Source organism: Felis catus, chromosome B2 (assembly GCF_018350175.1).
Source record: "Felis catus isolate Fca126 chromosome B2, F.catus_Fca126_mat1.0, whole genome shotgun sequence".
In the NCBI taxonomy this organism is placed as follows: domain Eukaryota; kingdom Metazoa; phylum Chordata; class Mammalia; order Carnivora; family Felidae; genus Felis; species Felis catus.
In genome coordinates this window covers 98224984-98249409 of record NC_058372.1, presented here as the reverse complement: position 1 = coordinate 98249409, position 24426 = coordinate 98224984, and the positions used below count along the sequence as shown (strand labels likewise).

Genomic DNA, 24426 nt, shown 5'->3' with positions numbered 1-24426 from the left:
GGGAGAGAGAGAGAGAGAGAGAGAGAGAGAGAGAGAGAGAGAGAGAATCTTAAGAAGGCTCCATACCCAGCATAGAGCCCAATTCAGGGCTCAATCTCACGACTGTGAAATCATGACCTGAGCTGGAATCAAGAGTCAGAGCCTTCACCTGCTGAGCCACCTAAGCACCCTAAGACCAAAACAATCTTGAGAAAAACAAAGCTAGAGGAGGTATCATGCTCCTTGATTTCAAACTACACTACAAAGCTGTAATAATCAAATAGCCTGGTATTGGCATAAATGTAAACACATAGGTCAATGAAACAGAACAGAGAGCCCCAAAATAAATCCATGTATATATGATCAATTAATTTGTGACAAAGTAGGTAAGAATATAGAATGGGGAAACAACTGTCTCTTCAATAAATGGTATTGGGAAAATTGGACAACTACATGTGAAAATTAAAACAGACCACTATCTCGCACCATATAAAAAATAAACTCAAAATGTATGAAAGACTTGAATATAAGACCTGAAACTTAAAACTCCTAGAAGAAAACATAGGCAGTAAGATCCTTAACATTGGTCTCAGTAAGGGGCATCTGGGTGGCTCAGTCAGTTAAGCTTCTGACTTCGGCTCAGGTCATGAACTGACTGTTCATGGGTTCAAGCCCCACATCGGGCTCTATGCTGACAGTGCAGAGTCTGAAGCCTGTTTCAGATTCTGTGTCTCCCTCTCTCTGTCCCTTCCCTGCTTGCACTGTCTCTCTGTCTCAAAAATAAATAAAGGTTTAAAAAAAACCCCAAAACATTGGTCTTAGTAATATTTTTTGGATCTAACTCCAAAGGCAAGAGAAAAAGCAAGGTAAATAAAAGTAAAAGTAAACAGGTGGGGAAAAAATGTAAACAAGTGGACTACATCAAACTAAAAAGCTACTGCACAGTGAAGGAAGCCATAATAAAACAAAAATGTAATCTACTGAATGGGAAAAAAAATATTTACAAATCACATACGTAATAGGAGTTAATAGCCAAAATACATGAAGAAGTAATACAGCTTAATAATAAAAAAAAAAACCCAGAAAAGTCATGTTAAAAATTGGTCAGAGGATCTGAATAGGTGTTTTTCCAAAGAAAACATACAGATGGCCAATAGGCATATGAAAAAATGCTTAACATCACTAAGCACCAGAGAAATGCAAACAAAAACCAGAATGAAATATCACTGTACACCTTTCAGAATAACTATTATCAAAAAGACAAAAAAATAACAATTATTGGCAAGGATATGGTAAAAAGAGAACCCTTGTGCATAGTTGGTGGAAATGTAAACTGGTGCAGCCACTATGGAAAAGAGTATGGAGGTTCCTCTTAAAAATAGAATTACCATATGATCCAGCAATTCTACTACTGGGTATCTACCTGAAGAAAATGAAAACACTAATTTGAAAAGATATATTCATCTCATGTTCACTGTACCATTATTTACAATAGGCAAGGTACAGAGAAACAACCCAAGTGTTCATTGATGGATGACCAGATAAAGAAGATGTGATTATACACACACATAGAAATATTACTCAGCCATAAAAAGGAATCAAGTCTTGCCATTTGTGACAATATGGATGGATCTTGAGGGTATAATGCTAAGTGAAATAAGTCAGAGACAAATGCTGCATGCTTTGATTTATATGTGGAATCTAAAAAACAAAACAAAACTAAGACTCATAGAGACAGAGAACAGATTGGTGGTTGCCAGAGGAGAGGAGGTTTGGGGGACTAAATGAGTAAAGGGGATCAAGAAGTGCAAACTTCCAGTCATAAAATTAAAAAAAAATCATGGGGATATAATGTCTAGTATGGGGAATACGGTCAATAATATTGTATTAACTTTGTATAGTGACAGATGGTAACTAGACTTATTGTGATGATCATTGCAATGCATACACCAGACACTAATATAGTATTGTATGTCAGTTACATCTCAATTTAAAAAGGCATTATAAATAAAAAATACACAAAAAACCTCCAACTTGCCTCTGAGGAACCCAGGGCTCCTGGGACCACAGTTTTAAAGGCCCATGACTTCCATTTTAGAGACTGAGGTCTAAGAGATCACAGCACGGGTTGCACAGCGGGGCCAGGAAACCCAGGGTCCTATCTCACGGGCAGTATATATTCCATTGTCTCCTGTTATCTATGAATATTAAATACTCTTAAATAAAATAAATCATATCATTAAACTAGTTAAAATAAACCATAACTTTAAAGCAAACTTCCCTTGTTAATATATTCATATTAAGAGAAGTCTTCTCTTCCTAAGTGTTTTAAAGGATGGAAGAAGGAACAGGAGACAAGGTAAAGAACAAAGGTGGGGGACAGTGGGGGTGTCAGGGAAGGATGGCAATCCATCAAAAACAGGACTAAGAAATAGTCAACAGAGGGCCCAAAGGCCCAACATGCTTCTTGATCTTGGTACTACTTGGTGCCAATGCTTGCTTTGCAAATGCTCCATCTGAGTGAAACATCTAATTCTGTTGTGGAATTTAGATGGCACATCTAAACACTCTACCTTTTCCACGAATTTTCCTGATGTAGGCTGGTGACTCAATTGTAGCCAGTAAGACACAAGGAAAATCTATTACAAGGCTATTAGAAGGTTCTGGAGAGGATTTTCTTTCTTGGTAAAAAGATAAAGCCCTTTAAGGAGAAAGCTTTTTTTGCTCCTGTTTTCATCTTACATGGATGAAGGAGACATTTTGCTGACATACCCACAATGGCAGAGCGGGAGCATAAACCAACCTGAGTGACTGCACCAACCCAAACTGCCTCCTTAAGAGGCAAGTCTAAGGACTTGCTTTGCAAGATTAATGCCTTTTGCTAATTTAATTCATGGCTAGTAGGGCAACCTGTTACTTATAGCAGGTGCACCCTAATTGGCACAAAAGGGCATCAATCACCTCAAAGGTGGAAAAATCAGAAAAAGCTTCGGAAAGAGTGACGTGGGAGTTGAAACCTGAAGGATAAGTGGGAATTAATCAGATGATAACATAGAGAGGTAGGAGAAGGAAATTTTCCACCAGAGGGGTTAGCTTGCACAAAGTTACTGAGGAAAGAAAGCACGGTACATTTGATAAAATGAAAGAAGTTGAGGGTAGAAATATCAGCAGAGGCTAGGTAGTAAAGGGCTGGTTAAGGCATTTGGATCCTATTCTCAGGACATATGGAGGACACTGAAGGGCTGTAAGAGGGAAGGGACATAATCAGGTTTGCATTTTAAAATATTACTCTGGTAAGGGGTGCCTGGGTGGCTCAGTCGGTTAAGCATCAGACTCTTGATTTCGGCTCAAGTCATGATCCCATGGTTTGTGAGTTCAAGCCCCACATCAGGCTCCACACTGTCAGTGCAGAGCCTGCTTGGCATTATCTCTCCTTTTCTCTCTGCCCTTCCCCACTTGCTCTCTCTTTCTCTCAGAATAAAAATAAACTTAAAAAATAAAATTAAAATAAAATAAAATAAAATAAAATAAAATAAAATAAAATAATCCTGGTGAATGGCTGGAAGAAGGCAAGAGTGAATATAAGGATCTAATTGGAGATTATGCACATAACCTAATAGTAGGAGATGATGCTGATTCGGGGGTGGTGATGGAAGATGGGGAATAGGAGACAAACTTGAGAGATATTAAAATAACAGGATAGTAAAACTCAGTGTCTGATTATGGGGTATGATAGAGAGAAGTCAAAGATGAGCATCCAGATTTTTTGGCTTGGGCAGTTGGGCAGGTGGTGGTTAACTGAGAGGGAATATGGAAAGAGGAGCAAGTTTTGGGCTGTGAAACAAGCTCACCTGGGGACACAGTGTCTCTGGGATGGAACAAGGAAGTTGAACGCATGAATCTGACAGGATTGAGATTCAGACAAGACAGGTAGATGGTCATCGCATGAGTTATAGCCAGGAAAGTCATCAGCAGATGAGCGTGCCTAGGGAGCGGCTGCGGAGTGGAACAACGTAGCAGATAAGAGTAGAAGGAAGCTCCAGGGCAGACTGTCAAGTTGGAATGTGGGTTTCCTGCCTCAATAGGCATGTGACTTCGGGCACATCATTTAACCTTTCTGAGCTTCAGTATTAAATGAGAATAATCAAAGCATCTATTTCATGGAATTACTGGGAAGATTAAAGAAGCTAATAATTACTAAAGCATTCTGAAAAGATCTCAGTCATAGCCAACAGTAGTATTAATAGTATTCAGGGGAAACTTCTTGATTAGACACAGAAGGCACAGTGCCCAGGGCTCACAGAATGTTTTAATTTCTTTCTTATATTTTTAAATTTTATATAGAGAGAGTGTGAGTGAGGGAGAAGGGCAGAGGGGGAGAGAGAGAGAGAGAGAGAGAGAGAGAGAGAGAGAGAGAGAGAGAGAGAATCCTAAGCAGGCTTCAGGCTGGGCATGCAGCTTGATGTGGGGCTCAATCCCACGAACCTGGGATCATGACCTGAGCCGAAATCAAGAGTTGGATGTTCAACCAACTGAGCTAACCAGACACCCCTTAATTTCTTTTAAAATCAGAGGAAAAGGATACTGAGGCTGAATAAAGTGTTTTAATATATGATATTAATTTTTGTATATTAACACAGTTGTAAACTATAACTTTTAATGCTTTCTTATGGAGGAAAGGGCCTACAAAGACAGTGTGGCTAGCGTTGTGGAAGTCAAAATGCAGCCCTGCTGGTGGTAGTAGCAGGACAGAACCCAAAAAAACAGCACTTTGAGGATTGGCAGAGGAAGAAGGGAGTCAGGAGGCAGAGGAGAGTCTACGGGGAAGTCTGAGAAGGCATGGCTACCGATGCCAGAGGAAAAGGAGGAAGGGAGCTGTGCTTTGGAAGCCAGCAGCAGGGAGGCTGCAAGAAGGATACACTGTGTCAAATGCTGACAAGGGTCAGGTTGGAGGGGCACTGAAAAGTATCCAGGGGATTTAGTGACAAGGACCATGGTGCTTTTGATGAGGGTGGTCTCAGTGGTGACAAAGCACAGTTTCTGAGGAGCGCGTTGAAGGTGAGGAAATGGAGATGGCTGCTGCAGACATCTCTCAGAAAGTTGGGCTCTCAAAAGGAGGCTCTTTAAATGGGAGCACCAGCTAGCTCACCCTGTGTCCAGACAAGTCCCTGTCTGGTTCCCACATATGTGCAGAATTGGTTCCAGTTATGACACCAAGTGGGCCAGGGGCTCTTGCTGCCTTAGAGCTTCAGGGATAAGTCCAGAGGAGGGAGTGCTCACCTAGGAGTCCATAAGGCTAGCTGAGTAATGAAGATGAGAGCCCGGGGTGGAGATGGAGAGCCCAGGGTCTCTGTCCTACCCCTCCAGTCCTCCCAACTCCAGTCCTAAATGTGTATGACTCACAAGGAAACCCAGCCAGTTGGATTATTTGTCCCGTTTGATTTCAATGGACCTCTTACAAACTTTGTTCTGTTTTTAAAATGAAAAGAAATGAATCCGCTGCTCCCATGTGGCATTAGCCCAGTCTTGGGACCCACTGGAAGAGGCTGTCAGACAAAGGAGGGGGAAGGTCCTTCAGTACACTACAGCACTGACCAATTAGGAAGACTGCTCACCAAGAGTACCTGTGTGTTTTTGTCCAGTGTGTCTTGCTGGGGGGATCCTCCATGATCCTCCATGATCATATGATAGTTGCTCAGAAGCACATCTTCCAAAAGCAGCTGCATGCCCACCAGCTCTCCATGAGCCACCTTCAGATCATGGTCACTCAGCCTACAGAGGCACAGCTAAAAACAAAACAAAACAAAGAACAAAATGAAACAAAACACCCATCTTGAAGATTTCTATGTATCCCTTATACATGATTTTGGGGGAGAAAACTAGGAATAATTGTGTTTATAAGCCCCGCCCTCTCCACTATTAGAAAAATCTGTAAAAATCAGAGTAACATTTCTAGCTGAAAGTCCTCCTTGAACATATCAGACTTTTGGCCTTGTATGGAAGTCCATTTCCCAGCACTTTACAGTGAGTGGTATTTGTATATGGCGAATGCATAGTGTGATATCAATTTTCTTTTGAAAGTACAGATAGAGACACATGTATGCATAGGGAAAGTACTAGAAAAAATAAACCAAAATGTGAACGGTGATTGTCTCCTACTGGGGGAAATATGATTTATTTTTTTTAACCATTCTTACTATGTTACTTTAAAACACCCAAACCTTTTTAATTTTGAGCCTATACAGAAGTAAACAGTAGAGTTCCCACCACCCAGCCCTAAGAACCATCAGCCTGTGGCCAATCCTGCCCCTACCTTCATCACTCTCCACTTCTGTATTATTTCAGAGCAAATTTATGATTGATTTTCATGTTTAATACTTTTCCATATTTTCTATTTTTAAAAATGAAAACACAATATTTGCTTAGGTAATCAGGGAGGAAACACATAATTGAAAGAAATTCTCCTTATGAATCCTGCTTAAAGAGTTCTCTTCCTACCACCATTCACAGGCAGACCGGGAGTTACATACCCCTGAGCTTCCAGCCTGGGTGTTTCTCTGAGAGGTGCAGAGAGTGACTGCAGATGGCTGGTCACTCTCCCAGGTCATTACTGGCCATGAGAATTGCAGCTGAGTCTACAACCAAGGCCCATACCAGCTGAGACCATGATTCTCTTCTGTCATAAGAAAACATGACTCACCTGGTAGCATTGGATTTACAGCTTCATAATCAAACATCCTGCTTATCTCATAAATTATTCACCATTGACCTATGGACCCAATGAAACCTGCTTTGCAGTCTGCATTCAGTTCTTTCTGCCATGAGTGGGAAGAACTATCCTACCTGCATATTATACTCTAGGGTATCTGGGCTGCTACCCATAACTGGAAACAGTCCTCCATCTTCTAGAAATGCTCTCCAAGGGAATAGCACAGATGCCTAAAAGAACCAAATGAGAAACATGATAATGTTGTACTGTTGCCCACAAATAATAAATATCTTATATGAACAGGATTTCTGTGTCTGTACTCCAAAACAATGTGGGATGATTTATTTATTATATAGAAATAGTTACTGGGGCACCTAAGTGGCTCCATTGGTCAAGTGTCTGACTCTTGATTCTAGTTCAGGTCATGATCTTGTGGTTCATGAGATCAAGCCCCACATCGGGCTCTGTGCTGACTGAGTGGAGCCTACTTGGGATTCTCTCTCTCTCTGCCCCTCTCCTGCTGGTGTGTTCTCTCTCTCTGCCCCTCTCCTGCTGGTGTGTTCTCTCTCTCTCTTTCAAAATAAATAAATAAACATTAAAAAAAAGAAGTAGTTCTGGATAGAAAGTCTGATGATGTAGAGGAGAGAGTAATATTCTTTTTTTTTTTTTTTATTCCCCAAATCTGGATAAACAGAAGGGTACTTAATTAAGACTTCAGTGTAACTAGTCAGCACCAGTGTTTGGAAGTTCCAGAATACCATAATAATAATGGGACACAGTTACAATCAACAAAAGTAAACTTATTCAAATGTTCTAGACATAAGGAACGTTAAAATGTTTTCCTTCATCACCATTGTGTTCCAATTCTAGATAACAATTCAAAGCCAATGCCACAATGTTAATATGTGGGCCTCTGTCTTCTCCATATCACTGTCCAACAGTCAAGGCATCCCCTACTAGTTGTGGCATCACATGCAGGCCTGGACATAGTGGACCTATCCATCTGACTCCATTCTACATTTGCAGATTTGGTACTGGCTTCGGACAATTCCTAGAGTTGGAATTGATTCAGGTAGCCAGAAGCCAGGACACTTCCATCTACCTAATCCCAGGCAACATTTAAAGGCAGTAGGAACAGGACTAATGGTCATGGTCAATCTTGTATTCCAGGACTAAATGAGGGTCAAGGTTTGGGCCAAGAGTCATTGCCTTGTTGCTAGGGAAGGTAAAATGGTAGGACTTACATGGGGTTGGTGTTGGCATTACTTGGCTTAGCTTTGTAACATAAAAAAATTACATTGGAGGTTTTGGAGTCAGAAGACTTGGGTTTGTAAGGTGGTTTTATTTTATTTATTTTATTTTATTTTAATACATATATTTTTTAATGTTTTTTTTTCAGGGAGAGAGACAGAGACAGAGACAGAGTGTGAGTAGGGGAGGGACAGAGAGAGAGGGAGACACAGAAACCAAAGCAGGCTCCAGACTCTGAGCTGTCAGCACAGAGCCCGACTTGGAGCTTGAACTCACAGACTGTGAGGTCATGACCTGAGCCAAAGTTGGACACTTAACTCACTAAGCCACCTAGGCGCCCCATGAGATGGCTTTAAATATAGGTGGTCTATAACTTCTTCGGTACTTTTCCCTTAAAACGTGGAGTTTAATTCTTTTCCCCTTGAGTGTGGGCTAAAATTAGTGACTCACTTCTAATGAATAAAATATGGCAAAAATTATGGGATGTCACTTATGAAATTAGGTAATAAAAAGACCGTGACTTCCACCTTGGGTTCTGTTTCTTGTTCTCTTTTGAATTGTTTGCTCTGGAGGAATCCATCTGCCATGCTGTGAAGAAGCCCTGTGGAAAAGCCCACATGAATAAGCTTGAAAGTGGATCTTCTGATGCCTCCTGAAAGCCCATGAGTAGGCTTGGAAACAGATTCTCCTCCAATAGACCCTTGAGATGAGTACAGCCTGGGCCAATACCCTGATAGTAGACTGGCGAGAGATCTTGAGCCAGAATTACATAGTAAACTGCTCCCAGATTCCTGAGCCTCAGAAACTGTATGAGATGATGAATATGTATTGTTTTAATCTGCTAAATTTTGGGGTCATTTTTTATGCAGCCATAGATAAGTAATACAGTTTGTGATCTAGGGCTGTCATGACTGCCCAGCAGTCTGATCTCTGACCTGCCAGAACCTTACAGTCTTTAGTTGTAGAGGGTGGGTAATATTGTTGGTACCTAGGGAAAATAATAATTGCCAGGATTACATATGATAATAACTGCTGTAACCAGGGCTATTAAAAACTGAGCTGCTGACCTAATTTTTGTATTGTGATTGCTCCTATTATTATTTATTAAATGGAAAAGATCAACTGTTGGTTTTGCTACCAGCTGGGAGCAGATAAGGTATTGCCCCCGTTTGCTTGTTAAGCAGTTTGGAGGCAAAGACTCTGACTGGGAATAACAGCTGGCTATGGGGGCCCAGGCTGTTCTACCATGTCAATGAAGGGGAGCCAAGCAAGACTAAAGAGCACTAAAACATGGAGAACCCCTGCAAAATTTAAACCAAATGGAAACAAAGTGCCAATTCCCTATGTACAACATCGTTTCTAGGTATAAAAATACTTCTCAACATACCTGGAGGCTCTGTGGATCTAGTGGCTGAGGCACGCTGAGCTGTGAAGCAAAAATGCTCTTCACGAGAGAGTTGCTCAGTGGTGGCAATCCATGGTACATGCCGTCTGTAACAGACTGGTAGGCAGAAGCATTTCCAGTTGCCAAAAATGTTCTTCTACCAAAACATGGAGGGAATCTCATTAAAAGCAGTTACTTTAGCTTCTGAAGCTCAAAACTTTCTTCAAAGTTACTATAGCAAGATAACATTTTGAGATAAACACAGGTTTCCTCCTCAGTGACCTCATCCCTCATCCTCCTTTCTTTACACACTGCCCTTCACTCTCATGATTCACAACCCTTAAAGGGAAAGGTAGATATATTATAGACTAACATTGTCCAATAGAACTTTATACAATGTGGAAATGTTCTTTTTTTTTTTTTAAGTTGATTTATTTATTTTGAGAGAGAGAGAGAGAGAGAGTGCAAGCACATGTGTGAGCAGGGGAGGGGCAAAGACAGGGAGAGAGAGGATCCCAAAGCAGACTTCGTGCTGTTAGTGTGGAGCCCAACTCGGGGCTCAATCCACAAACTGTGAGATCATGACCTGAGCCGAAACCAAGAGTTGTATGCTTAATCAACTGAGTTACCCAAGCAAGCGCCCCGCAATATGGAAATGTTCTGAGTTTGATTGTCCAGGATGGTAACCACTAGCCACATGTGACTGTTGAGCACTTGAAATGTCGCTACTGTGATTTGAAGAATTGAATTTTAAATTTTACTTCATCTAAGTCAATATCAATTTGAGACTTTAAATTAGATAGCCACATGTGACTACTGCATTGGATAACTCAGCTGTAGCTCTAGAACAAAGATATGGATTGTTGAATTATTTTAAGACAATAGCAGAGACAATTCTTGATATGCAAAACCAAATTAAAAAAAAAATTTAATGTTTATTTGTTTTTTAGGGAGAGACAGAGTGTGAGTGGGGGAGGGGCAGAGAGAGAGAGGGAGACACAGAATCTGAAGCAGGCTCCAGGCTCTGAACTGTCAGCACAGACCCCAATGTGGAGCTTGAACTCACAAACCACAAGATCATGACCTGAGCCCAAGTTGGTCACTTAACCGACTGAGCCACCCAGGTGCCCCTGCAAACCAAATTTTAAATTAAATAATAAAACTTTGGGGTTTGAGAGAGGAAGATTTTTGTTTTGTTTTGAATAAAACTTGGTTTTGCATATCAAGAACCAAAAATCCTGAAGACTAGTGCATGAAATTTATACCATTAAGTTGTAGAGAAGGATGTATGCATGATAAATTACAATGACATTTTTTTGTCCAAACGGAAATAAGAATTTAGTAAGAAAGGAAAGACTGTTTCTAGAACTTAGGTCTAGTGGATACCAAAAAAAAAGATGCTGACATAGGGTAAACTGAGGAGAGGATATCCTAAAACAGAAGGGACCGTTTGTCTGGATCTTCCATGGGCTTGGCTCAAGTCTTGCACAAAGCAGACATCAAAAAGGAGATTAGCAATGACTGAGGAAGATACTAGCCCTGAGGGAAATGAGGTAGCCTCCCAGAGACTAGCAGACAATCAAAGTGTTGGGGAAAGCCCTGAGGAGTGCCAGAGCCCCCACAGAAGGGTATCTACATGGAATGCTGAGCATCAGGCCAATCAGAAGAGATCTGAGGTTGAACAAGATAATCCAGAATGGGTAGGTGATGTAGCCATTCCTCCTCAACTGCTAGGATGACTTATAAGCACCCCCAGGAGCTTACATCATCTCTGAGAGGAATGAAGGAAGAGAAAAGTACAGTGTAAGACCTAAAATTTAGGTCCAATATTATGGTAAAATCAGGAGGGCCTGGAATGGCCTAACCAAAAGGTTTCCTCTCCACTCTGCTCTCACAGATAAGGTCCCTTAGTCAAATAATCTTTCTTTTTTTTTTTTTTTTTTTTAAATTTTTTTTTCAACGTTTATTTATTTTTGAGACAGAGAGAGACAGAGCATGAACGGGGGAGGGCCAGAAAGAGGGAGACACAGAATCGGAAACAGGCTCCAGGCTCTGAGCTATCAGCCCAGAGCCTGACGCGGGGCTTCAACTCACGGACCGCGAGATCGTGACCTGGCTGAAGTCGGACGCTTAACCGACTGCGCCACCCAGGTGCCCCCAAATAATCTTTCTTATTGAAGGGACCTAGGGCAATCCCTGCTTACTCCCTTAGTGGTTTCTGTCTGTTGCCAGACCATGAAAGTATTCAAATGAACCAATCACATCCTCCTGCACAAATGAGGGGACATCATACACTCCTGATACCACAAAGCCTGTCTCCCATAGTCCCTGGTTGTTCACTTTGTTCCTCGGGTGCAGTTCCTCTGTGGCCCTGCATGGCATGCAGTGTCCTCTTCCCCTGGGATGTAGATGACTGGTAAACTGCTGTTGATCTCCTCTGCCCAGCGTTTAGTGTCCCTGGAACACTAGCGCAGAATCCCTCACTTACCAACAGGGTGAATAGGAGGCCATTAAAACAAAGGGAAATGGGGATTAATTATTCTTAAATTGACTTATTTTAAATCTCCAACGGACCACTTTTAAGCTCTACCTGTGTCTGGATGAGGTGGAATTAGGAAGTTTCATCTTTTTTTGCCATCAGCAGAAGGGGCTTATGAAGTTAAGTTCAAAGACAGATGAAGGGAGCTCCATACTTTTACATCAAACCGCAAAAATCACACCACCTTTTCACATTTTAATAAGAATTAGCAAAAGATAGTTGAATAAATGTTTTGTACTGAGAGACTAGATACAATCATTGACTTATCCTGATAGCTCAAGGATGGAGCCTGGAGTTGCTCAATGAGAACATTTTCTCCTGTTGCTCATGTCTTTCACATGTTTTCTAATGATTCTCAATGGGTCCTGCCAGGGACACATTACTCACTCGCTACCCATGTGACAGTGATGTATCAAGCACCAATTATGCACGAGGCAAAGTGCAGGAACTGTCCCAAATACAAAAATGTGTTTGACTTTTCAGCCTAGTAGGAGCCCCAGTGAGGCAGAGCTCATTTACAGCTGCTTCTGACCTTCCTCTAAACGACCATGGTACTTTCCACACCCGCATCTGTCTTCTGGCACATATAGATCATATAGATCTACTTAAAACAGTGGTACCAAATAGCAGAATACTCTAATAGAAACATTTGTTTTCAGCCCAAACCAAGAGCACAGAAGTCTAGGAACTTGTACAACCTCTTCCTGGTTGGCTCCTTTCCTATCATTCCTGCTCTCCTCTCCCACCAATCTATAGAAGGATTTCTCTTTCTCTCAGTCTCTGGGTCCCGCTTTGCTCATGTCTTACTAGTTCAATCTTTGACTACAGTGCTTATATCTTAAAATTTATTTTCTGTTTATTATGGATATTTTGACATCTTCAAAGACCTTTCTGGCTAAGGATGATACTGCTCCTCCTTGGGCTAGATAGTTCCTAGAAATAGCAAAGGACTTGGCAGGGAGTATGGCTTTGATATGCAAACCAACCATCCAGAGCCATACTTCCTCTACCTGACCCTTGCACCTGAGGAGGGAATATTCCTCTGCTTTATTCATCCCAGGGCTAGTTAATAGACTACTAGAGATCACCTCTACAACCCAAAGCCCACTGGAATTATTCAACCCAGCCCTGCCATGCCTTTCAGGGTATGGTCTCAGCACTCTCCTTGCTCCTGGCCCACACAGATGCTTTCCCATGTGGCTTTCTGTGGCGTGGCATACATCTTGTTTCTAGGACCTGTGAATATAATAAACTTTGTTCTCCCAGGTCCCTTCTGTTCCCTTCTTGTGGCTATATCTGATTGGTCATCACATAAAAGAACACAGAACACCGACGTGCTCTCTTACCCTGACAAGTTTGTGCAGAACTTTGTAACTACCAAGTGCCACAAATGAACACAATTCCTGGCAGGGTTCTAGAGCCCCAGACATAGCTTTGTGCACATACCAAGCCTATTAATTTATGGATGCTTGGAGACTGTTCAAAAATACAATGCAGTTCAGATGTAAATGTGGCTGCTAGTCTAAGCTACAGAATCATAGAATATGGTATACTTTCTAGAGAGGCCAGAGTCAAATTATAGGCACCACCATTGACCAAATCATCGGTATTCTTTTCCCTACTTTCCTGATTCCTTAGTTTAGATCACCATGCTTTGTAGGCGCCGTCTCCCCTCTATCAATAGAACTGTGTCTAATGCCACGTGTAAAAAAAGGGTCTCAAGATGATACTCAATACTTTTAGCACTAAATCCTCTTTTATTTCCCTCCTTTCCATGGACTCCATATTTTGAAAGATTTTTCTACCAAATGTTCAGTAAATATTTTCCTGTCTAACTTGATACCACATTAGCCTCTAGCCCAAGCTCCAAGCTGCAGGAAGAGACGAAGAAACATGATATAAAGGAAGAATAGGGCTCCGGAGTCTGAAAAACTGCACAGATGCAAGTTCTGCTACAATAAGCTGTGTGACCCTGGGCAAGTTATGCAACTTCTGTGAATCTTTATTTCCTCCTCTGTAAAAATGGGGGAAATTATTTCTACCCACAGAGTTGGCACATGGTGAGAACTCAACCAGAGCAAATTTCCTCTCCCCCTTATCTCAGTTCTTAAAATTCCAGAATTTCTTAAAAAAAGAAAGAAGTGGGGCGCCCAGGTGGCTCAGTCCGTTAAGTGTCCGACTTCAGCTCAGGTCATGATCTCACAGTCCGAGAGTTCTAGCCCCGCGTCGGGCTCTGTGCTGACTGCTCAGAGCTTGGAGCCTGCTTCAGATTCTGTGTCTCCCTCTCTCTCTGTCCCTCCCCTGCTCATGCTCTGTCTCTCTCGGTCTCAAAAATAAATAAAAACATTAAAAAATTTTTAAAAAGAAAGAAGTTTGACATTTTGTTTACTTGCAAAGCTTTGGGGCAAATGTGTCTTTTTCATCATGCCTTTCGAAACATTGATAACAGGTCATGGGTTCCAATCACAACTCAATCAGACGCCTCATTTGATAAACCCTGGCCTGTGTCTTCTGCTAGGGTGGGTCTGACCAGCACAACTTGCCCAATAGCACTCAAGAAACAGGGAAATGCTGTTTAAATCAGGGTGTGGCAAAATCTTTCTTAAAAGGTCAGATAGTAAACATTTTCAGCTTTGTGGATCATATGGTCTCTTGTGCAACTACTCAGTTCTGTGTGGAAGCAGTCTAAGATAATTTACAAATGAATAGGCATGACTATGTTTCGAAAACCTTCGTTTATGGACACTGAAATTTGAATTCCATATAATTTTCATGAGTCACAAAATACTACTCTTTTCTTGAAATTTTTCCTCCAACCATTTAAAGATGTAAAAGCCATCCTTAGCCCACAGGCCATACAAAAATCAGGCCTATGACAGAAGTTTGCTGACCCCTGACTTAAATAGTTAAGATGGATTAGAACCACTGTACCACCCAAGCATTTACTTTCAACACAAATGATTATATCACCTGAAATTAAAGATAAGCTCACTTCTCAGGCATTTCTTGCACTGGCTAATAAATAACTTCTACAGGTTGGTGGACATGCACAGAGGTGACAGGCCCTGGGCAACGTGGTTCCAATGGTATTAGAGGACAATACCAATTTCTGCCAGGAGCTTGGTAGGTGATGTGGTTTGGAGTGATGGTAGGGTCCGGAGCCAATGGTCAACAAAGAATTCTTGAGACAACTTGGGTGCAAAAAGGTGGTTTTGTTAAAGCAGGGGGACAGGACCTGTGGGAAGGAAGAGCTGCCTGGGGATTGTGAGGAGAGACTGATTATACACCTGGGAGTTGGGAGAGATAAAGTCCAGGGGAAGTTTCCAGAGGTATTTGCACATGGTAAAGAAGACTCATGGATACTGGAGGCCTAGCTGTTGTCAAGCAAAGGTTGTTTTTCCCCCTAGCAAAGTATTAACATGAAGACAGTAGGGAGTTCCTGGAGAAATGTTATACTCTGCCTGCCTCAAGTATTTATCAAAGGGCTGCAGGTCATAAGGAAATTTAATTTTATCTGCCATTTCCTTTTGCCTTTGTTTCCCGCATCAGAGGGCAGGTTGACAGGGGCAGAGTGAGACTTCTGTACTTAGACTGCATCTACCCTGCAACCAGAGCTGATTATGCCACATAGAAGCAGGAGCCAGATATTAGGTGATTGATGGGCCACTATCTCGATGTCCTTGAGCTACATCCTTCCTCAATTTCCCCCAGTCGATAGAAGCATGTTACTCTCAGTCCAGGTAAAAGTTCAGTTCTTTCTTTTCAAATTCTGGAGAAGTCTTGAGTTTCTATAAGCAAAAACTTCCCTTGGGTAAACAGTCATGTTTGCTCAGAGTTATGAACTCTGGGGAAGGGTGAGGGAACTTCCCTGTCCTTCCTGCCTCTTGATTATCTAAGGACTTTTCCTTGTTTGCAGGTTTAGCCGTGAAATCATCAAGTGGGATGACATTTATCCCTTAGCTTCTCTTTTCCTCCTGTTCCCTGCCTTCTTTCCAGAGTCTATTTTTCGACCCACACTGCTGTCTGGCATCCATCCTAGTTCTAAGACTTTAGAGTCAAATGCACCTAGGTTCTACTTCTAGTCTGCCACTTACTAACTGTGCGATTCCAAATACACACAAGCCCGGAAGAGCTCTGAAGATAAAGGCTGGAGGAAATGTGATGAATAAAGGCCTAGTGGAGACATACCGTCCCGAGTGGTTCCCTCCAAAGTCTTTTGAAAAATATACTGAATATACTGAAACCAGACATAGAACACAGTGCCCTCTATTCCTGAGCACTGAGGGTGCCAGGACAAAGGAAGCCCCTCAAAGGAATTCCTAGGGGAAGCAGAATGGTTCCTCTGGGAGAACAGTAGCAAGCTGAACCCTGCACAGCTGGAATCCAAACAGAACCTCCGGGGTATAGTTCTGTCTTCACCCTACGTGAATTCCTTCTAAATTCTGACCTGGGGTTTCAGAGTCAGAGGACTAACGAATGGCCATCCTGAAAAAATTGGAGCCTTTGTATTCTGCCTGCTCAACTAAGCTACAGCTCAGAAAGTTGTTTATCAATAAAAAAGAAATCAATTCGTCCAATTGTTTTCTTCTGCTGAATTAATTTGAATCCAGAGATCCTTGATGCTCAGAGTAAAGAAAATGCAGAGTAGGAAGAGAAAATACAGTTCGGTTCAAACCCTACATTTACATCCTCTATGGATACCCATGCTAGCAGTGAAATGTGATTATAATCCACAGGTAAGAGCACAGCCTCCTGAGGTCTTCCTCCTTGGCTAAATACTTATACTGGGAATTAATCAAAGGAAGTTAATTGATATTGACGATTTAAGAGTAAGCAGAGACCCTTAGGCCTGACCTCTTCCCTTCCCATACAAAACTTATTATTTATCCTAGAAACAGTGTGACTCTCAGTCCCAACTAATTTTCTCATCAGTCATGATTAATTAACCAGATAGACATTCTTTTTTGTATGCGGAACACTTAATACCCACAATTTATTTATTTGAATTTATAAATTTAACTCAGCCAGTTCCACTGGCTTCACACGTGCAGTGAAAATTCTGTTCTTTTGAAAGTTGATTAAGGGCTGAAAAACATAAACAAAACTCTTAGAATCATCTTCAGAGGTATGAAAAACATCATTCCCAATTCAACAGCCTGAACATTGAAAGCAGTGATGGTTGTGCAAACTAACTGTATTTAAGGCACATTTAATAACATTGAGAATATTATGATCGGACAAGAACAAACGCTGCTTGGACAGCCTTTGCAGCAGAATGCTTTCGGTAGCCACAGGGCTCTGGCTCAGGTTGTGCCCTATTTTAAGCTCAGTATTCAATCTTGCCAAGAGTGGCCTCCCCCAGTGGTCGCTCAGAAGCACCTGCCCTACACAATGAACTGGACAGGATCCGGCGCTCCAGCCCTTACCGGATGAGGTGCCGCACCGCAGCATCAAACTGCAAAAACATAACCTCCCTTCGAAGGAGGAGTGCCTGGGACACGTGGACAGGGTCCTGGGGGCTCTGGAGGCTGTCAATCATTTTCTGCAGTTCTTGAAGCTCAGACCCTGGAAGATGGATGACATTTTCGTCAGATAGTGTGACCTACAGGCTACCGTGGCTAACCTAATGAGCCATCATTCACCTCCAAAGCTAACTTTTTACCTAAATGTACTTCTCTTTGTTTGTGAACATGCTAATTATATGTTTTGCAAGACTAGCAAAGTTATATTGTAGAGCCCAAGGTCTGATTTATCTTCCCTTCCTTCCTTCCTCCCTCAATAAGATAAAAATTTGCTTTGCTTTTCAGAATAAGAACATGCTGTTGAATGAAAGTTTTAAATTTTACAAGGCTATAGCCTCTAGACTGAATAAAAGAATGACAAGGAATGGGAAAATATAGGTCTCAGTAGAGCTGTTAGGGGCTTGAAGTTATTATAGATTACAAACCAGCATTCATTTCCCACAACCATGCCATACAAATCAGCCTCTCTGTCACTGGCTCATTCTCTCACTGGCTCATGGATTAAAGAAGACTCAAGACTATCTAAGGCAAGCAAGAAATATGCACACCCATATGTGTGCATGTGTGCACACACACCACACATGCACACACACCTTCTTCTAGGAGATTATCATCATTTTAGGAGGTGTGAGAGATCCTAAACTGATTTGTTTCTTGGATCCTTACTGCAAAAGTGGACTGGACATAAGTAGACTTTCATGTGTTTTGAATGGAAATCTAAGTTAGGGACCTTTTGCAACACTCAGTACTGGGTTGAAGAAACTGGCCTGGGTATAGATGACTTAATACCATCTCTATTATTGGCCCAGGAGAGGAGTTAGTCAGAATGGGAGAGCAAAGCAAGAAAATAATGAGTCCTTAGGGAGCACTAGTAGGGTAGTAGGTGGGCCCACACTTCCAGGGCTATTGGAATGTCAGCTGATCTGAAATGTTTGCCAACTCCCAGTGAGGACAGTGATAGCTTTCTAGTTGAGAGGACATCACAGTTATGGGAAGAAGACTATGGAAACTGATCTCTGTGCCTGACATGTAGCCCAAGGCAGAAGACAGATGGGATATTCATGAGGCATTTGCAGAGTTACTCTCTCAATAGCTTGTCCAGTCTTGAGCAGCCTTCTACTCTATCTGGCCTGGCATTGGATTTCTTCCCACATTTCTAGATGAAAGAGGAATTGAGGGAATGGGGAAGCTGTCCATGAGAGCCTGACCAGGGCAGAACCAGGACTGAGAATAGTTGCTAACACTTGTGATACATGCTTTTGGCTTTAGGAAAACATGAGAAGTCCAGATTTCATATCCATTTGATGCTTTACATAGAAGAGAAAAATGGTTTTTAGGTACTTTTCCAGCCGCTGCAAAATTGGACCCAATCACCAAAATTTTTATGACTCCTCTATAAATCTGATGGTCATATCGGACTGAAAAGAAACTTCCTCCAGAGGAGGGGTCATGTTAGAGTGAACTGCACAAGAATTTTGGTGGTGGATGGAAGCCCTATTTAGTGGTAATCAGTGAACCTTATTTGTTCAAGGCCTAGTGGGACCGTCTGCAAGCATTACATGCTGTCAGGTGAAGCAGCAACCAGGGGGGAACGGTTTATAATCCTCTGCCATGACAATGAAAAAGGAATATAAAATTGCATATACCCCATGATTAAAGCTCTGTGAAATGGAAAGTGTGTTTGGACAAGGGCTAGAAGGCAGTAAAGGTAAATAAAAATATCTCACTTGTTAGAATGGTTGGATTGCAGGTAATCGTTCTCTTTTCATTATTTCCATTGTTGTTCACATACGTGATGTGTGTGCATGTTTATATGATCACTTCCCAGCAAAATTGTTCCGTGTTGATAGGTAGTATTATCATTAAAACACAGATGCAGAGGTGGGGACTACCCTTTCTTTGTTATTAACTGACTTTACCGTCCTCATTTAGGCTTCCCTTGCCTCATGGCATCAAGCAGCTGCTTGGTGGGAGGGGAGGTGGCTGGCGGGCAGGGCAGAAAGCCTGACTGTGAGGATGGGGCAGATGATTACCATGCAGTTGTGGTGGTGGGGTTGGGAGGAGACCCTGAGCCAGGAAACATCAGGAAACAAATGAGACTTCCCCAGGAGGGTCTTATTTGGGAAATCAGAGAGAGAGAGAAGTGGGGGCAGGGGGAGGGGTGAGGTCGAAAGCATAGTGGCCCTGTCTCCATGTGAATACTCAGAGCCAGCACACTTTGTTCTCAGCTTGTCTCTAGAGTTCCTGAAACTCTAAGTTTAGTGGACAGTATTTGGGCTTTAATTGGCCTCCTAAACCTTTACAAGGAAATCACAGTGTAAACTCCCACAGGCTGATTACATCCTCTGCTGACTCCAAAGGGAGTTGCTGACTTTCAGGGAAGGAAAGGATTGGGCAGGTCCACAGAGCTGGTGCACAGTGTCTAAGAGCTGCTTCCTCAGTCAAATGGCAGGGCCAAAGCTGAGATCTGGAGGGTCCCCTTGGAAATTATTTTAAAGCATATGAGCCCACAGAAGTCAAACTCCAAATAGCTTGGCAATAGCCAAGAGGAGGTGGGCAAGGATATGAACAGACCCATCTCTTTTCACCTTAGCTCTCCTTGTCTCCTCTGGGAAGCAGGCCAGGAACTGAGCAACCTAGGCTTTTTAAAAAGATGATTATCACAGAGTGGGATTTTTCTTTTTTTAGTTCAGTTTGCTCTTTATCTATTTTCAGCAGAGTATGCAAAACTTTGCACATTCTCCCTGGAGCACAAATGTTTTTGCTGGCAACATGACAGGGTGCATGCCTCTAATTGCACACCTTGGAAAGCCTGGGCCCCACATGTTTCAATGGTTTCTGGTTCATAAGCATATAAATAGCAAGAAACCAATTTCCTTCATCCTGAATTCCAGGTCCTCAACAATTTGGCCTCATTTCCTACTGTTCCTCAGTGTCACACCAGTAGGTACACCATTCTCTGGACTGGCCATGTGCAGTCTGCCTGTCACCTTTGCCACAGTCCTTTTCTTGTCTTACCAGGACCATCCCTCCTAGTCTTCTCCATTGATTCTAGTGAGAGCAAGTACCCCCCACATCACCTTCCCCGCAGGCTCCGCCCTCCCAGCTGCTGTAGAAGTTCCTATGCAGCCTCTATGGAAAGATGACTCTGGCTCTATCTAGGCTTCTATCTCATCTCCGTGTGTCTCAAGGACAGGGATGGCATCCTTTCTCCTGTCCCTCATCTAAAGCCCGGTCCCCATACCTTCCCCAAACCTAGCAGCTCCTCTAAGAGTGTCTTAGTTTATTTTCTGAGTAAACCCCTTTTATAACAGTCCCGGAATTAGTAAAAGGAAAGGCTCTAAGCATGCTTTGGAACTTCTCTCTTGATTCTTACATGGAAGATTTGCTAGTAGTTTTGCAATCTCATTAGCCTGTGAAAATTCTGTGTTTTCTGCTGAGTCAGCACCATTCCATCCCTTCTTCATGCTGCCTGTCCTCAGATGCAGGCATCAATCTTCCTCCAGGATCACCACTCATACGCTCCCCTAGAGTCTCCTATCTGAATGTTTACAGATTCCTTCCGTGCTCATTAGCGCAATGCAAATCTACCAGCAAACAAATCAGGGTCTCCCACAAACATATTTCCTTTATACACTGGCCAGAGAGGAATAGATTCAGAGTATATTACACTGGTTTGAAGACCACTAGGTTAGAATAGGCATATTATTAGCTCATTTTGTTGGCTCTTCTCATCCTTTAAAATCCTTGGCTACATGGGGTTAAGCGTCTGACTTCTGCTCAGGTCATGATCTCACGGTTCATGGGTTTGAATGAACCCATGCGGCAGGCTCTGTGCTGACAGCTCAGAGCCTGGAGCCTGCTTCAGATTCTGTGTCTCCCTCTCTCTTTGCCCCTCTCCTGCTCGTGCTCTCTCTCAGTCTCTCAAAAATAAATAAACGTCAAAAATATTAAAATCCTTGGCTACTCTGTTACAATATGTTATCACATTTACATTAACTAATGACATAATTTGACTGGGAGTCAAATTATTAAAATAACAAGATCAGTTTCCCTACTTTTGATTAACCCAGCTTACTAAGCACTTCAGAGTCTTTAATTTACCTTGTGCATTTATCTTAGAACTTAGTGCTTAGTTAGGGTTTATGGATTAGCACTTGGCAAATAAAACTAAAGCCTCAATCATTCTTACTTCAGGACCATCAGGCTACTGTCAGCTCACAGAGGACTGTCTGCAAGAATTCTTGACAATAAATGCTTGGTTCTGACCTTGCCACATTGGCTCACATAGGCCAGAAAGGGAATGAAATAAAACTATTGTGCAGTAGGGGGATGTACATTCTTGTAGAAATTTTACAGAGATTTTAATCCACAGAACATCTCCATGAAACAGGTATTATCATCCGCATTTTATAGATGGACAAAGATCCACAGAATAAAATGTCCAGCTTCTAGTAACCAAGTGGCCGATACAGGGTAAAAAGCCAGGCTTGCCACTCTTGACTTGCTTTACCTTGTGGATTAGCCTATAAATGTGGAATTAATTAGTTTGGAGACACTATATTATGACGTTTTGCCCTTTGTCCTTCTTCTCACTGTCATTTATGAAAAAATATTTTAGTTCTGTCTTTCCAAGTATTAAGAGCTTCATATTAATTAACTAGATGGGAGAAATCTTTTTACAATGTGTGAGCATATCAAGTTATCACATTGTGCACTTTAAATAGCTTACAATTTTATTTGCCAATTATACTGCAGTAAAGTTGGGGCGGTGGGGGTGCAGGAAGAGCTTCATAGAATTTCAAGCGAATATTGAAGGTGATTTGAATCACCTTTAATCACTTACCAATGCCCTCAGTTCCTCCCCAGTCACCTTTCAAAGGGTTAGCACTTAGAGGAAATTTAAAACATGTTGAGCAATTTCCAAGTTTAGCAAAACTGAAAAGGTAGGCCACAATGTCATGGAGAGAGGCTATCAGCTGTAGAGTTAGCTTTAAGGCTTGAAAAGCTGCCTGTGGGTATAACCAACACAAAGAAATATTAAGAAGTTTCTAAGACACATATAAAAATATATGAGCATTGATGGGGATAATATCTTTGAATAAGAATATTGGTTAAACATTTTCACGATATAATATAGGATAATAATTACAGGTTAATATCTAAAAAAACAGAACAACAAAACTATTCATGAACCAGGGTTTATACCTTTGGACAAGGTAAGTCCTGGAGTGAGGCATTTAAAGCAATGTGTTTCTCTTTGTTTAAAACCACGGTGACCATAAACACAGCACAATGTGTTTGTATGACCACTGATAGGTTACGAGGATCACAAATAAATTCCTAGCAGGAACCCATATTCAGACAACATTGCCCTGAGGGAATACCTATAAGCAAAGCATAGATATTTTTCAATGTATTTTAAATGTGCAACCTAAACCCTGGATCTTAAATATTAATGTTCAAGTGAAGAAAAAGTAGAAACATATGATCTAACTGAAAGAAGGTAGTATTTTTCTGTATATCTTAAAAACACATAAAATTCTTCAGTGAAAGAAAGAGTGGTTGTATTTTTAATTATTTGAGGAACCTCCATACTGTTTTCCATCATGGCTGTACCAACTTACATTCCCATTCACAGTATACAAGTGTTCCCTTTTCTTCACATCCTTGATAACACTTGGTGGTCTCTTGTGTTTTGACAATGGCCCTCCTAACAGGTGTGAGGTGATCTCTCATTGTGGTTTTGATTTGCATCTCTCTGATGAGTAATGCTGTTGAGCATCTTTTCATATGCCCATTGGCCATGTGTAGGTCTTCTTTGGAAAAATATCTATTCAGGGCCTCTGCCCATTTTAAAATCAGATTTTATTGTTGTTTAGTTGTGGAGTTCCTTACATATTTTAGGTACTACCCCCTTATCAGATACATAGTTTGCAAATATTTCTCCCATTCTGTAAGTTGCTTTTTATTTTTGTTATTTCCTTTGTTAAGCAGAAGCTTTTTAGTTTGGGGGTAGTTCTGCTTATTTATTTTTGCTTTTGTTGCCCATGCTTTTGGTGTTATATCCAAAAAGTCATCACCAAGACCAATGTCAAGGAGCTTTTCCCATTCTCCTCCGAGAGTTTCTGATGTTATTTTTAGTCTCTAATCCACTTCAACTTAATTTTTGTGAGAGGTGAAAGATTTTGTGAGGGGTCCAGTTTCATTCTTTGGCATGTACAACTACTATACGATCCTCTCACTTCTGGGTATGTATCCAAAATCAGTATCTCAAAGAGATTACTACACTCTCATGTCTATTGCGGCATTGCTCATAATAGCCAAGCTATGGAAATAATTGAAGTGCCCAGTGGATGGATAAATGGATAAAAAAATGTGAAACACACACATGCGTGTGCGCGCACACACACACAGAGAAATATTATTCAGACATGAACAAAAAAAGAAACCCTGCCATTTCCAACAACATGGATGAACCTGGAGAATATTATGGTAAGTAAAATTAGCCAGATAGGAAAGACACATGTGGCACAATCTCACTTATATATGGAATCTAAAAAAACAAAAAGTTGAGCTCATAGAAAGGTGGTTACCAAGGGGTAGGAAATGGATAGGTGTTGGTCAAAGGGTACAAATTTTCAGTTAGAAGATGAATAAATTCTGAGGATCTAATGTACAGCATGGTACCTATAGTTAATAATAATGTATTGCATATCTGGAAGTTGTTAGCAGAGCAGGTAAGTGTTCTTACCACACACAAAAGAAGGTAACTATGTGAGGTGATTGGTATGTTCATTAATTATGGTAATGATTTCACACTGTACACATGTCATATTGTACACTTTAAATATATACAATTTATTTATTAGTTATATCTCAATAAAGCTGGGGCATGGGGAAAGAAATGGTAAGAAACCTAGGTTGTTAAATAGGTGTTCACTTAGAATTAGAATGTTTCCAAATTGCCATTTTTCAACACTGTACTTAGTAAATACATGAGTGCCCTGTGCATTTCTAGATCTACTCCTTTTTTTTTTTA

The 24426-nt window shown here is 41.4% G+C and overlaps 1 protein-coding gene across 10 annotated transcripts in view; it reads right to left on the bottom strand.

Annotated features, from left to right (window-relative positions):
* Positions 1 to 24426, bottom strand: part of CCDC162P (coiled-coil domain containing 162) — a 175365-nt gene that overhangs the window by 47150 nt on the left and 103789 nt on the right. For 7 of the 10 annotated variants that reach the window (XM_045058585.1, XM_045058588.1, XM_045058586.1 and 4 more), the window contains 5 exons: positions 22231 to 22396; positions 17289 to 17427; positions 9327 to 9480; positions 6823 to 6918; positions 5595 to 5765 (listed from right to left, as the gene is read on the bottom strand). In XM_045058585.1, coding sequence (XP_044914520.1) covers positions 5595 to 5765; positions 6823 to 6918; positions 9327 to 9480; positions 17289 to 17427; positions 22231 to 22396 — 726 coding nt within the window. The remainder of the gene's footprint in view (positions 1 to 5594; positions 5766 to 6822; positions 6919 to 9326; positions 9481 to 17288; positions 17428 to 22230; positions 22397 to 24426) is intronic. The other 3 variants (XM_045058589.1, XM_045058590.1, XM_045058587.1) reach the window with 2 other exon arrangements.